The sequence below is a fragment of the Thunnus thynnus genome, chromosome 13 (assembly GCF_963924715.1).
Source record: "Thunnus thynnus chromosome 13, fThuThy2.1, whole genome shotgun sequence".
Classification (NCBI taxonomy): Eukaryota; Metazoa; Chordata; class Actinopteri; order Scombriformes; family Scombridae; genus Thunnus; species Thunnus thynnus.
This window is the reverse complement of record NC_089529.1, coordinates 6,544,117-6,558,544: the sequence shown is the minus strand read 5'-3', so window position 1 is coordinate 6,558,544 and position 14,428 is coordinate 6,544,117. Positions and strand designations below refer to the sequence as shown.

At 40.9% G+C, this 14,428-nt stretch overlaps 1 protein-coding gene across 6 annotated transcripts in view; it reads right to left on the bottom strand.

Annotated features, from left to right (window-relative positions):
• The window catches only part of LOC137195271 (RIMS-binding protein 2), a 62,273-nt gene extending 47,849 nt beyond the window's left edge, over window positions 1-14,424 (bottom strand). For 4 of the 6 annotated variants that reach the window (XM_067607496.1, XM_067607493.1, XM_067607492.1 and 1 more), the window contains exons 1-2: window positions 14,153-14,423; window positions 12,159-13,175 (exon numbers count right to left, since the gene is read on the bottom strand). In XM_067607496.1, coding sequence (XP_067463597.1) covers window positions 12,159-13,085 — 927 coding nt within the window. In that variant the 5' untranslated portion in view covers window positions 13,086-13,175; window positions 14,153-14,423. Of the gene's footprint in view, window positions 1-12,158; window positions 13,176-14,152 lie in introns of all 6 variants that reach the window. The other 2 variants (XM_067607491.1, XM_067607494.1) reach the window with 2 other exon arrangements.
• Between the last annotated feature and the right edge of the window lie 4 nt (window positions 14,425-14,428).

The window sequence follows — 14,428 nt, the reverse complement described above, 5'->3', positions numbered from 1 at the left end:
CCGGATGTTTCCAGTGTGGAGACAAATTGGGAATTCCCGTCCTTGTATCATCAGCCCTGTGCCAAAATGCTAAATTGTTGTTATTTAAGAGGTATACTAATGTAAATAGATGAATTTCTCTGTACAGATCATGTTGATATCATGATCTAGAAGTAGGCTTCGCCATGAGGCAGATTTATTCAACATATTCAGAAGAACATGGGGTGGAGCGAGCCTGGAGGTTAGTTTCCAGACAGAACCATTAACAAAACACACACAGACACAGACACACACACACACACACACACACACACACACAGTCTAGGAAAGGACAGCGGAGGGTCAAGATAGTCAATAAGTCTGACAACACTGTAGCACTACTCAAATGTCTAAGCAGTATTACAGCGTTCAACAAAAAAAACCTTTACTAGTCACACTCAATAAATGTACCTCTGGTAGAGGCACTTCAGTAATAAAAGGCCCAAGTGACCTTTCTTGACATTCAGTGGTTCAACGAAATGAGTCTCCCTTTCCTCCTCCAGGCAAAAAGTATTGCCCATTGTGAGAGGGAAAACAGGTAATCATGGGTTTAATCTTGCCAGCGGCCAAATGTCACCAACAGAGAGCTCTTGGAGAACAGCAAATACATAGAAGTCTGGATGCAGGCCAGTGAATATGAACGTGAGGAGGAATAGCCAGACACCCTCTGTACGATCAAAAGTCTGAGCATAAGTCTCTAAGAAGGCAAACCCTGCAGGTGCGTTCAAGGTATACTATGCAGGATTTGTCGGTTGGTGTTTGTAAACACACAGCATGCAAAGTTGGCCCCTCCTCCCAGGCTCAACCAGAGCAAGAGAGAAAGAGAGAGAGAGAGAGCAAGAGCGAGAGCGAGCGAGAGAGAGCAGTGGTAGTCAAGAGAGTTAGAGAGTGAATGAAGAGAGCGAGCGGTGCTGGCGTGAACAAAGCTGTGAATCAGATAAGTAAAACGTTATTTTTGGATTGTTTCATGGCAATTGGGTTCTAAAGCACAAATAAACACGCCCACACCTCCGCACAACCCTGCAGGAAGGTGTCACATTGCCAGATTTTATATGAATGCAGAGCTTCATCCTGTCTGCTGTGGCCTCTCTGCTCTGCGTATGTGTAGCTCAGCCCCGCCCTCGGTCAAACAGACACACAGACCTGCGGCTCTTTATACACGCTAGATGTTGAAACATCTACCGTGCATTTGTGATGAGATTATATGCAGTTATATACACAGGATGGGAAAGTTAAATTTAGAAATGGTCACAAAAATCTATGCCATTGTTCTCACAATGGCACAATTGTTTCTCTAAATTAGGTGTCATAATTTAATTTTATGAGAGTATTAGCAGGGAGGTGTGGCAATGAAAGGAAAATGGAAAACAATCAATGGGCACTTTCACATTTCCCATTTGGTGGTTAAAGGTTAACGAGCAAATGTGATGGGTAAAGATGAGAAGAGACTGGAGAGGAATTGCAGAGGCTGAATTTGAGTTGTTCATAAGAATGACTATGATATATGTATTTCCTTGCTTCTGCCATGTGAGTGACATTTCTAATACTGCAAAAATCATAGCGTTACATTTTCATTTTCAATAGTGCTTTATAAGACCTTCCAAGCCTTTGTCAGATTTCAGTCTTTTACACTGTGGAATAAATGCCAAAAGATCAGATCTACAGGGTATATCCTATACATCCCACATACAATACAGTATATGGTGTGGAAGTGACAGCAAGTGAATGTGACAGCAGACACACACTGTCTGACCCCTGTTCCATAGAGAGAGTCTGTACCTCCTTGTAGCCAGACAGTGATGTTTGGGCTGGGATATGGTGAGAGACCAATACTCCAGAGATTACCCTCACACTCCTCTATCAATTATTCAAAGTCATAACATAGACGGCCAATAAAACAAGGCAGAACATTGTGGCTAAAAGGAGCCATGTAGAATCTGCAACAGGAAAACATCTTGCAAAAAATCTTTATCTGGAATGTGAAATGAAATGTTCAAAGAATATGCTGAAAAAGAAATAGTGAACAGAGCCAGAGTCACCCTTGTAAATGTCTAACACAGCAGATGCTATGCTCATCATCAAGGAGCAGAACAATAATGACTCACAATTAAAAGACTCTACCGCAATGGCATGAATATGCCCTCTTTGAGATTTGTGATTAATTTCAGAATATTATGGGCAAAGTGATGGTAAAATCTGACTATCAGGTCTTCTAGAGAGACATAGTGCTCCACTTTCTGTTCTCCCACAGGTACAAACTGGGTCAGTGGTGACCTGCAAGGCTGGCATCAGTGCGTCACACATAATGTCACCTCTCTAATGAGGAGCTAATAGACAGTTTAACACATTCACACCTGGTCTTCAGTTCACTTGACCTCCACATATTTGGTTTGCGTGAGGAAACCCACCCACTGTACTTGTTATGTAGCTGCTTTGAGTAGTATAAAATAGCTCTCTGGAATTTTTGCTGAGCATCAGTAATTCCACCAAAGCAGGGGAAGTGACATATTAACAAGGTAGCAAAGCTTTTATTTACAGACTACAGAACCACTGCTGACAGGAAGAGTGACAAGTACTCTTACGTTTGGAAATGCCCCTGCTAACTGGATTACCGGAGGTAAAGGTATTCCTTGTGTGAACATCAGCACTTCTTATATAATAAATGAGTTACTTCAGCATGATGTCAAGGCTGAAACATGCTTGCACATCCTTGCACTCTCCAAAGTCAAACCGCTTAACCAGACTTTGCTGATGACTCCAAAATAACTGTTTTCATTGACAGATCTGGCAGCCACCGGAATAAAACTGTGTGAGGTTAAGGTGCCAAGATTCCAAGCCCCTGCGGATAAAGTAAATAAATATGTGGGACCATTACAGTACCGCTGTTGTGTTGTAAATTAAGACTATACCTTTGTCTAAACGTGGAGCAAAGGTCTTTATACTGTACAACACTGAACAAAAGAAAACTTTCAAAGAATCTGTGGCTGTGGTAGCCTGGCCATAGCTTCATAACCACAGGGAGCGATCACAGCTAAATACAGGGTGAATCCAAAAAAAATTACTGTCTTCAGTGGAGTGATTTAGGAGAAGCAGGGTTTAGTATACTATTACTTTGTAGCTCCATTTGGAACTCATGGTGTGTAAACCCAACAATCAGAGAGGCAGCCATATGGTATCCAGACAGGTGTTGAAGAGTGTGGATCACAGAGGACCACACAGTCAACAAGCTCATTAGCCTTCAGAGCAATCATGTTTCTTGAAGTAGAAAGACTGACAATGACAACTGCTTTTTGTAATTTGTACCTACAGACTGATATAGGTTTTCCGTAATGGTTCTAAATAACAGTGTAACACTGATACCAGGCAGCTATGAGAAATATGTACACAAACATTATTTTCATCCTGGCTCGCTTGGAAGATTTTGTCCTATGACAGAGTTCAACCTATCCTTTCAGCCACAGCAGAATAAAGTATACTGAATGAAGACTAATCAATACTTTTTTCAACTTGTGTGTGGAACTTTCAGATGGTATTTAAAAATTTCAAGATGAAAAGAAACTCCATTCAAATCCTTAACTGATTTCATATTTCAGATCTTACATTTAACACATTTTTATGAAGGAGCATGCTTGTCGTCCTCAAGCTCTTCAGTCCTATCTCATCCTAACTTGTGTCTAAATATCCCCGCAGTGCTTTAAATGAATAATTAATGTATATTACATATTTTAACAAAAGCTTTTAGTCAGTCAACAGAACTAAAATACCCCTCTGACAGCTTTATGTGGAATACAATGAAGGCACAAAAAAGTGAAAACCTTTCTGCTCTTTGGGCCAAGCCACACTGAATCATGGTGATCTAGAAGATGATTAGCATCTCCTACACTATAAAACCAGCCGTCTTTCTATATACTATTCTATATATACTTATAACCCAGTCAAGTCATGTGAGGGTTTGCTGAACATGATATAGTTTTCCAGCTATATTCTCAGCCTCTTTCCTTCTGCTGTACAATACCTGCTCACCTTCTTGCATGAGTGTTTTACTCTTGCTCTAGAGGATTATAGATAATCATTATGTTCCTATAAAAAATCATCCTGCCACACACACACACACACACAGAGTCATCAATTATGGGTGGAACTGGTGATAAGGAAACAAAAGAACGATCATAGTACCCTCACTGCAAATAATGGCGTAATTATAAACAATAATCTAAGACTGACAGCCCCCTGCTGAAAAACACAACTGCTGACCCCCACTGGTCTGAAATGGCCAAATAATTATTTCTAATGCCTCATTTAATAATGCTGCCTCTCAGCGTCTGTGGCCACAGAGCTTCTCCTAGGTTGTGTTTTGACAGTTCATTAGGGATTTTACTTAACCGTGATTGTGGTGACTGGGTAATGAAGTGGCGGGGGTGGGGGAGCCAGCAGGCAGTGTTGCAATAAAGATCACCACCATGCTTAAATGACAAAATGACAAAATTCTGTCATACTGATACATACTATTGTATTACGGAAGACTTTGTGATAAATACATGCTGTATTATTATATGTTATAGGACAAACAAAAATATGGTCAAAAAAAAAAAAACAGACAACAATTGGCCCCTGGCATTTCAAGCAATCTACTGTATGATTCAAATTAGCTTCAAGTGATGCTGACTCCAAATTTAACAATCAACTATAAAAACAACATGGAAAGACGTGGTAGAAAAACTGAATGTTTTTTACTCAAAAAGTTCAGCTCAACATGGCTCAGGTTGATTCAGCTGCCTTCATGTGTTGCTTTTGATGGTCTACGGTGGCCCGAGTCACTATCTGCATCTGTATTGAAGCTTAGTGGTTAGGAAACACAGTCAGTGATATGGGGTGTCTAGTCAGGACATGTGAGGCAGGAACATCCTTTGAAAGTTTTATTGTGAACTAAATGCAGATACACAGATGGATAGGCACTGTTTCTATTCCTTGGGAGTGTGGTTCTAAATGAGAGGGAAACAAAGACATCAATGTTACGCTACTTAGGCTATACTATCTCTACATTTAAGATAAACCTCACAAGTGGGACTAACTTTCTAGAATTACAGGAAATAAACCCTGCAAAATGGTTACTAAATGCTATAATATACAACAGGAATGCTGCTTGATAAGCTACATATACGAGACAGATAAATTATCACTCGATATAAACTCACTGATAAATTGCTACATAAACAGCTGGTAAACTTACGACATTACAGCATAAATCACCAACAGTAACTAAACATCTTCACAATACACAAATTTAGTACTCACTTGTGGTCATGGACGCACAAGAACTGAGGAAATCAACTGAAACTTCATGTGTTAGAAATCGTTTAACCGTCTAACTTTATATTAGGCTGTCCGCTGTTCTCTACAACCTAGCACGAGCCGTCTGCAAAAGGGCGTTGCCTAGCAACGGGTTAAACCTCACTGTCCAGACGTCTTCATGTTCCTTACACCTTTTGCACAGCATCCTTTATACAGTATCTATTATCTGTGTTTAGACCAGTTAAACCACTCATGATCAATTATTCCAGATGTTTTCGATTATTTTTGTTATAAGGACATTTAGAAGATGTCTTTTGTTAGCTGAGTGGAGTAATTTAAGCAAGTTATTCTGACTGTTCCTTACAATGATGACAATGATGTCATTGTTGTACAAGCATCCATCAGTCACATGAAAATCTCATGGGTTCCCTATTGATTTTCTGTTGGCTACCATTAATTGGATCCTCTGTTTCCTAACAGGATACGCAGAGGTGTGAAATTAAGGACAAGGTTATTATAGGTCAGCATAATTCCAACCAACTGCTTCTACTACAGCACTGTCCCAGATAAAGTGTCAAGAAAATGTGCTGCAATCACAAGTTCAGCGTTGGTAAAGTACAATCACTGTAACCCAGTGCAGATGATAATCCATCTGTCTGCTTAAAACTGTAACAGTGGCTAACTAACTCTGGATAGTCCTGTCACTTTCAGGTATTTTTAGATTCCTCTGCTCTTTATGATAGATTATTAAGAACCAGACAATATATACTGTATACATGAGTACAAGATGTCTGTAGCATGTCTCAATGCCCCAAACTTCTCCATGCCTTTTTAACCATCGAGAATGGCACAGGAAGACACAAAAAATGTTCCACACTTACCTTACATATGCCTTCCGCTTCAAAACCATTGAGGTTCGCATACAGTGAGTGGTGCCGCTTTCCTAACAATGATGTTGAAGTGATATTAGCCGTGGTTAGGCCTGCCTTGTCCAAGAGCCCATGTTGCTTATCACCCTGCTCTTCCGACCTCTTCAACTCCAGCTGTGTTTGTCCTGGAGCTTCAGCCTCCTCACGGCTCTCCATCTCTGTGTGTGCTGATGCAGACTCCGGCTGCTCAGGCCGAGTGCACAGGTCATACATCACTCTCTGTCAAAGTCAAACAGTGCAGACGGGATCAATATGACCAAATGAGGTGCCCAGCGAAGACCATGCCATCACAGGCTTTTCATTTGTCGGAGGAGAATTAAACAGATCAAATCAGCTGCGGCAGGTTGACTTCAGAATGATAAAGATGTCACTGTAGTCCCCTTGTCAACAGTTCATAAGCAGGAGTGTTTTTCATGGGTAAGTTGAAGTGTCAATCAAGCAAAGGGCTTTAACCGCCATGGTTGTTAGTGACCCAATAACAAGCCTCATAAATTTATAAGTCCCAGTAAAGCTTAAGCTGACAAAAACAGCACTATTGGAGGCTTCGTTCCTTGCATAAAATCTGTTACAGCTGTTCCGAGACAAAACCAGTTACAGATAAACCAGTTGTAAAGTGCCTTCTCTCTCTCGGCGCCGTGACGTTTCCCAAAATGAGGACAATCAGCTCCAAAGGGATATTACATATTTTCGGCCTTGGCTTCTGACGGTGATTTAATGAATGTCATCGTTCTGTTAGCATTCTGGAGCAGACTGTGATTAGTATTTAGAGAGTCCTGCTCACTATACTGATATAGGCTGTTTCTTCATGCCTTACCGCTCTGTCGTCTGAGGGGGGTTTGTCACGGGTACTTGTCCAGGAAAGAGAAAAGACAGACCAGTCCACCTTTTATCCTACGTAACGCTGAAACACTGCATGTAGGCCCACAATGAAATAGCAAACAAGAAGACGTGCAACGGAGGAAAAAAAAAAAACGAGAGAGCGATCTAACTAACAGGTCTCCACTCCAGTCCCCGTTCTCTCAGTAGGGCTGAGATGTATGTTGCATTTTGACTCTTGAGCTCTTGAGTCCGTCTTCATTGATGCTGCTGTGTCTTATTGCATTCATCCAGATGCAATAAGACACGACAGGCTGCTTAATCCCATCTTGGTTACAGCGCCATAAAGGTGAAGAAAGAGGACGAAAGGGAAAAATGTGTGTGTGTGTAAGACGGTGAGTGTCGCTGAGAGGAGGGGGTAGGGAGCACTGCTTCCATCGTCCTATCACAAAAAGGCAGGCTTTGAGTCGGGGCCCAATCATTACAGCGACTAGAGCTCGTTTCCATGGAGATGACGCTGGAATGATGTTGGCTCCCTATTGATTGTTCAAGAGGCAGTACACACTGCAACACACGGAGGCTGCAGGAGGCAGGCAGAGGAACAAGTGTGTCCAGTCCAGACTAATTCTAATGTTTTACTGCAGTTGTACACCAGAGAAACAAATTAGACGTCTGACAAGATAATGAGTGTTACTGATGATGTAGTAGTTTAACCTGCCATGGCAGCTTCTTGTTTTTGTGTACTGGGCATTAATCCTTCAGTTGAATCTTAAATGTTAACTTTTTTTTAAATTACTTTAAAGCAATAGGTAATGGTGCAAAAGATTACTATATGAACAAAATCTGGATCACAACTCCAGCTAAATATCTATCAAATGACAAGCTTAAAAGTAGCAGCCTGAATACAGTCTAGGAGGTGGGTTCATATCACCTGCCACTGACATACATTGTCATATGTCACAGTAAGTAAAATGAAGGTACAGATTTATCTCATGTTTCACTCCTAACACCTCTCATCCAGCCTATTATCACCTCATCTACAGAAGGTCAAAACATATTTTAATACTTTCTGACTACTCTGTTGCAGTCACACAGCTTGCTGAAGCTTTAGAGTGTGGTTGCTTTGATGTTGTGCAACAGTCTGCCTTCTGTTCTTTTAAAGGTCACTGAAAATCCATGGCTGGGTGCTGCAAAGTCAAAAACAGACATTTTGCCCTGGTTTCTTGGCATTCTGGTGCACTGCCAGTGCAGCCAGTATTAAAATTGTTACATTTAAATTCCCTTAACTGTCCATCATCCCCATTTTGTGGAATCAGTAACACTGGGGAAAGGGACTGATTTTGAAAAGACGGGCCAAAAAAGTAAAAATAAATATCTGAGAAGCCTCAACCAGACAAATCAAGCTGATGCATATTCCTGGTCTCTCACAGACATGCGCTTCTTATTTTGCCCTTTTTTCACTATTTGCGCCCTGATGAAGATCCTGTGAGGTCAAAATCTGCATTATAACCAAGCAGTAACTTCCAGGACTGTAAAATGAGGCCAACACAAAGTGCTAAAAACTGTAGTACCTCCAATGGCCACTTGAGGCTGGCTCCAAAAGCGAGTCAATTCCCATAGACTCCCATGTTAAAATGCCCAACTTTAAAGCAGAAATAAACATGTTTACAGCCTGGTACAAAAAACAGTTTTGGTCTCTACAGCTAATTTCCCCTTTCAAGACAACTGTGCAAGGGGTGAATTTTTATATAACTCACCCGTTTAAACATTTTTAATGCTTAAAGTTATGCATAATTAAGGGTGTGGCTGCTTTGAGTGACAGGTGAGTGCCGTCACAGGCAAGTTGCTACCACAGTGACAACGTTAGTTAGGTAAGGTAACCATAGTGTAACCTCATATTCACAGAGCATAGGCGTAGCCGCTGCTATTTCAGTTTTCAGTTCATGAAAGTTAATTGTAGCATTTTGGTCAGCTAAAAAAAGTCTTGCTCAGCGTTTGGTTGTACTAAAAGAGGAGTTGCATGTCCAGTTTTTCCCAGTAAGTACATTTTGTTTTAATGGTTTGTAGCCTGAGTTTTGCTAGCGAAAATGAGCATTAGCATTATCACTAACCAAGCTAGCAGCTAGCGCTAGGGTCAGCTCCACCCTCTCGTCCAAATATGGTCACTTCTGGCTCCAAAAATCCAAGATGGCGACAGTCAAAATGCAAACTCAAGGCTTCAAAACCCGAGTCCACAAACCAATGGGTGAGGTCGTGATGGCTACATCCATAATTTTTTTTACAGTCTATGGTTTTAACAAATATGTCTGAATAAATAAATGCTTTTAATATAACTTCTCCTTGTTCTGCCCATGAGTTCCTGAAAAACATTTTCTTTACTGCATTGAATAGTTTCAGTCTGTTCCTTTATTAATTACAGTGTGTTCACAAGACCATGAATTTAATAGCCTTAAGACTGAAAGCAACTCTGACATGAACTCTGCTGAACACTGTTTCTATTCTGCTTCAGCTCCTCTCACTGTTTAAATTTGCACCCTGATTGGAAATAGAGGTGCTGACTGCAAAACAAACACCCAAGTAGAGAATAGGTGAGACAACTGCCACAGACATAACCACTGCCATCAGTGAGCGCACATATCACGCTGTTCACAGCACACTTAGACTAAATACAAAAGAACGTCACTGAGCATAAAAGAATGAAAAGCATCCAGTCAGCATAACTGAATGCATGTCAAACAGCGTATGCTGTGCACAGAAATGAGCTTTAGTCTGGTCCATCATGGCTCAGTGGTATTGACATCCTGTCACACTGACATATTTTGACAGAGTCTCCCTGTCTGCAGCCTGACTGAAAAGCAGGCTGCTGGTAAAATACATCTGACATGAAATGTGCTTCATTAAATTAGGACAGGGAGGAGCACCTCTGAAAAATCATTTGGGATTTTGCAAAAAGCCAAACAGCAAACCAGTGGTTGTCAGCAGACTATTGTTTTAGTATTGCCACATCTTTCAGCTACAACAGCAGATTTATACACTGATTGTATTATTATTATTTCTGATTTAAGTAAATATGCATTTTATTGTATGGCAATTAAAATAATCACAAAAGCCTATTCACCATTTATAAATCAAACACACTAAGAAGTCAGTATGGCCAAAATACAAATGAAGGACTCTGTCCTCACTGTTAACTAGTCTTCTATCACTGTGAAGCCTTAATTTTGTGAAAATCTAATAAGTTGAGATTTAATCGGGTTTATAATAAATATGTTTTTCCAGGTACAGTATGTATGTGTATGTTTTTAACTTGGAAAATCAAACATTTATTGTTCATTACTTAGTTATTCAGAAATATAAAAAGGAGGTGAACTAAATGGAATGAAAATATAACCAAACAGACAATAGATAACATGAATTACAGTAGACACGCTCAAAAGACAATGCATGATTAAAAGAAACAGGCATAAGCCAGTCCATTCTTGTTTTGAAAGGGATTCACATTTGAATACACTTAAAAAATTGACTTCACCCTGATAACAGAGTTGCTATGGGACCAAGGGTGATGCCTCCGAAGTGCTGTGCAAGAAACATGAAGCAACCATGAGGCTGGGTAAATGGGTATTGCTGTTTGGACACAGTTCAAGCTTTAATTAATTATTAAATTTCATATGAAAACTTGATCCAAAATTTAAGAGACAGAAGCACACTGACCCACTTCTGCCACTCATACAAGAGACATGAACAGATCCACGCGCACATGCTAACCCTTCCTCTCTCTTCTCATCGTGCAGAATTTACCTTCCCTGATAACATATCACTGACAGCAACTGATATTTACAAATGTATATTTTACACCATACTGAACCAGTCATATTAAATGCTTTTCAAATATCCTGCATCAAAATGGCAACAAATAAGGCTGTGACATTAGCTAGTGTTTGATTCTCCTTTTTGTCGTAGTAGAGTTTTAGTAGTGTCTAATTACTGGAAACACACCACAACCACTGCTGCCTTTTTACAAAGCTGTCTTGTCTGAGAATAGTGTCCTATTCTTAAACTACCAGGTCTCTGAATGCTTCGCTCATAAAGACAGAACCAATCCCAATCCCGTAGGTTTGTTAGCGGCCATTCTCGCTGCTGTTCAAGCAGCTACTGTGCATTTAGAAATCCCAAGACTTCGGTAGGCAAAGATCTCTGATTGTCTAATATCACGAGACTATCCCACGCTAAGCTTAGCTTAAATAAGGGGGAATCATTTGACAGTTACACACTTTCTGCACTTGATTGAGCGAAATTTGATGTGCAAAAACTACTAATAGGAAAACAGAAAGTTGGTAATGATAGCCTAAATGGTTCATGCGTCAGTTATTTTGTATATAATGTGGACTGTTTGACCCTAACCCTCCTGGTAGAAGTTTTGACCCCACTGGTATAAAGATCTATTGATAAAAAATGGTAATTGATATCAAAATATTTAGATACACATGCTTTGTCCTGTGCTGCTGCCTTGATGATCATGGTGCTAGTCAGCAGGTCTGTTTCTGTGATGTAACTTCCTGTATTATTACTGTGGTGGTGAACTATTAAGCCTTGGTTTACATCTATTCTATGCTTTATGTATAATAATGAGGAAAACTTGAAGTTAATATCTATATTGATCAAGATGATCATTATTATTACTATTATTAACTACTCCAATACAAATCGCATTTTCTTGTGTTAAGTAAATATAAGACACTTGGAAGTAACATTTTCCTTTAAATCACAGGGCAAAGTTGAAAGATGTGTATCCACTGTCTGTTAACTCACATATAAAAAATGTAAAGGTTATGATTGCATTTGTCATCTGGATTTTTTTCTACAATCAACTTCCTCCAAAACAAAAATGCAGTATAGTTTATAAAAACATAGTCAAAAATATTGTATTGCTACAAACCATTCAGGGTTTCATAGTAGAACACCAAAGAGAGTGCAATAGACTACACTTCCATCTGTAATTGCCATCAACATACTGTATATATTCAGTGCACAATTATGTACTTTCTGAATTAACAACTAGTGAAAAAAAGTCAAAGATTCATTTGTAAATATGAAGCTGCTCACCTCCATGTTTCTGTCCATGCATTTGGAGGGCGTTGACTCGTCTGACCCAGAGGACTCAGCGCAGTAGGGGAGCTGGTCGTCCCAGCCTGCATGGGGAGAGTTTGGAGGGTGACAAATATTCAGAGAGCTGCTCCAACAGGTGTCCACTACTGCAGCCGTGGTGCAGGGGTCAGCTGCAACCAAGTCCCGGCCTAAAGGCAGCTTTTGTGGATCTTGTTTGGTTTTCTTCTTCGGTGAGAGGGAGGTATTCTGGGATCTCTGTAGCGAGGCCCTAGAATAGGTCAGACGAGGCCTTGTCTGACAGAAGTTGCTTCTGTCTTGCGTTGGTTTTCTTGAAAGGCTTTTAGAAATGTAGCTGGGGTGTCCTGCACTCTGCCTTCCCTGTCTTTCATGGGCCTCTAGCAGGTGGCAGAGGAAGAAGGCCTTTTCTAGCTCAAATTCCTGCCTGTGATGCAATTTATAGACTCCCTGCTCACCATTTATCTTCTCATACAGTGTCAGCAGCAACTGCTCCAGCTTTGTGCACGTTTCTCCGCTGATCAAACAAAAAGCCTCTTTCCCTGTGGAATCAACGTTACTGTATCGTCCAATGTCTTCAATGTTCACCTCCTTAGCCAGCAGACGCCAGGATCTGTTGGAGTGCCAGTCCTTTTGGCAGCCACGCCTGGCCGTCAGCTCCCTCAAAGCCCTCTGCTGCTTCCTCTCTGCTTCTTCCCGCAGGTGCCTTATCTCCACACAGAGGTGTCGGCGCGCCCGCAGCGTGCGGCTCTTCTCCGCTTCCAAATCAGCACGCAGCCTCTCTAGCTCTCGTCCATACTCCGCCTGGCCCTGGCATGGTTTCTTGGGGGACAGTGCCAGAGGGTTATCCCTGTCTTTCCTCATGATGCCACAGTCACAGCACAACATGCAAGGATGGGCGAGACTCATTCATTTCTAAAGAAGGGCCATGCACCAGAACTGAGTGTAGGTGGGTGATGGGCTATCAGACATGCAGCATGCAATTGTCACACCAGATCACTGGAGAGATGAGACAGTGGAGGATGTGAGAGAAATGGAGACGTGGTCAGGTATTTTTAGGTGTTACAGATGAATGTATTAACAAGAAATGCAATGTGTCTAGTGTGATGAAAGCTGTGATGACTACTCTCTGTTAGTGGGAGAATTCAGGAAAAAAAAGGGCAGCACTCTGTCTAACTTTAAGAAAGAAACCACAATGAATACTCCAATGAAATCCTGTGATTTTTTTGTTATAAATGGAAAAAGAATTTGTCTCTGGAGTGGGGAGGAAGGGAATCTGTAGCCATAGCAGTAGATACATATCTTAATAGCTTTAATAAAATGGTTCAGTACAAATACCTTACCAAGGAAATTATGACTGTCTACACTTGGTATGTTTTTCATTCGCTCCAGCTAAACGTGGCTCATTGGACATATGTCCATATATGGCAGAACTCACTTGATTGATTTTATTAATGGATTATCAGACACAAAAAATAAAAATCCAAGGAATGACATTAAAGTGAAAAACACTTATTTCCAACATAGTCTCGCCTTTAAACAGACACGCCGTCAGTTTATTCATTATGACATACGATTAATGGAGCTTATGTTTAGGAGAAGGAGCGTAACGCTCAGCTGAATATGCAACAAGTGAACCGGTGAACTTCCAGTGAAAAGCACAAACAGCACTGCACCGTTAGCCGTGACGTTAGCCAGTTTTATCCATCAATAGCTCAACATAGCGGTGCCCATATGGGCGTTGGGAAACGGTTCATATTACAGAGAGGATGGGGACTTCGGCTAATTAACTAGCTTGCTTGTTACTAGCAAATGGTCAAGTAGCTGTTGCTGAAATAGATAACGCCATTTAATAACATGAATAACGCTCTGGTGTATTGGAGCTAGAATAAGTCCTGGCTACTAGCTACTGCGTCTTGTTAGCAAACGTTAGCTTAACGGTAAGTTTTCTAGCCACAACTTGTATCAAAACTCACCTCTCAGCGGACTCAACCAATGTATTTAACTTTTCATCAATGAAGTCGTCTTCTTTTAACCAAGGTTGTTTTCTCAACATCAAAATGAGCTATTTAGCAACACTGACAGTGATAACATTAATTGTTAAAAGGTCCATAAAGCCATGCAAGAAGGGGTTTGTTTATCTGTCAGGCACAGTGTCACACACGCAAACACCGTCACTGTGCCTGCTGGACTGTCCAGGAGCTAGGTGCTGCCTTCAAGTGCACTTCGCCCTGCTGTAATGCTGTGTGGCT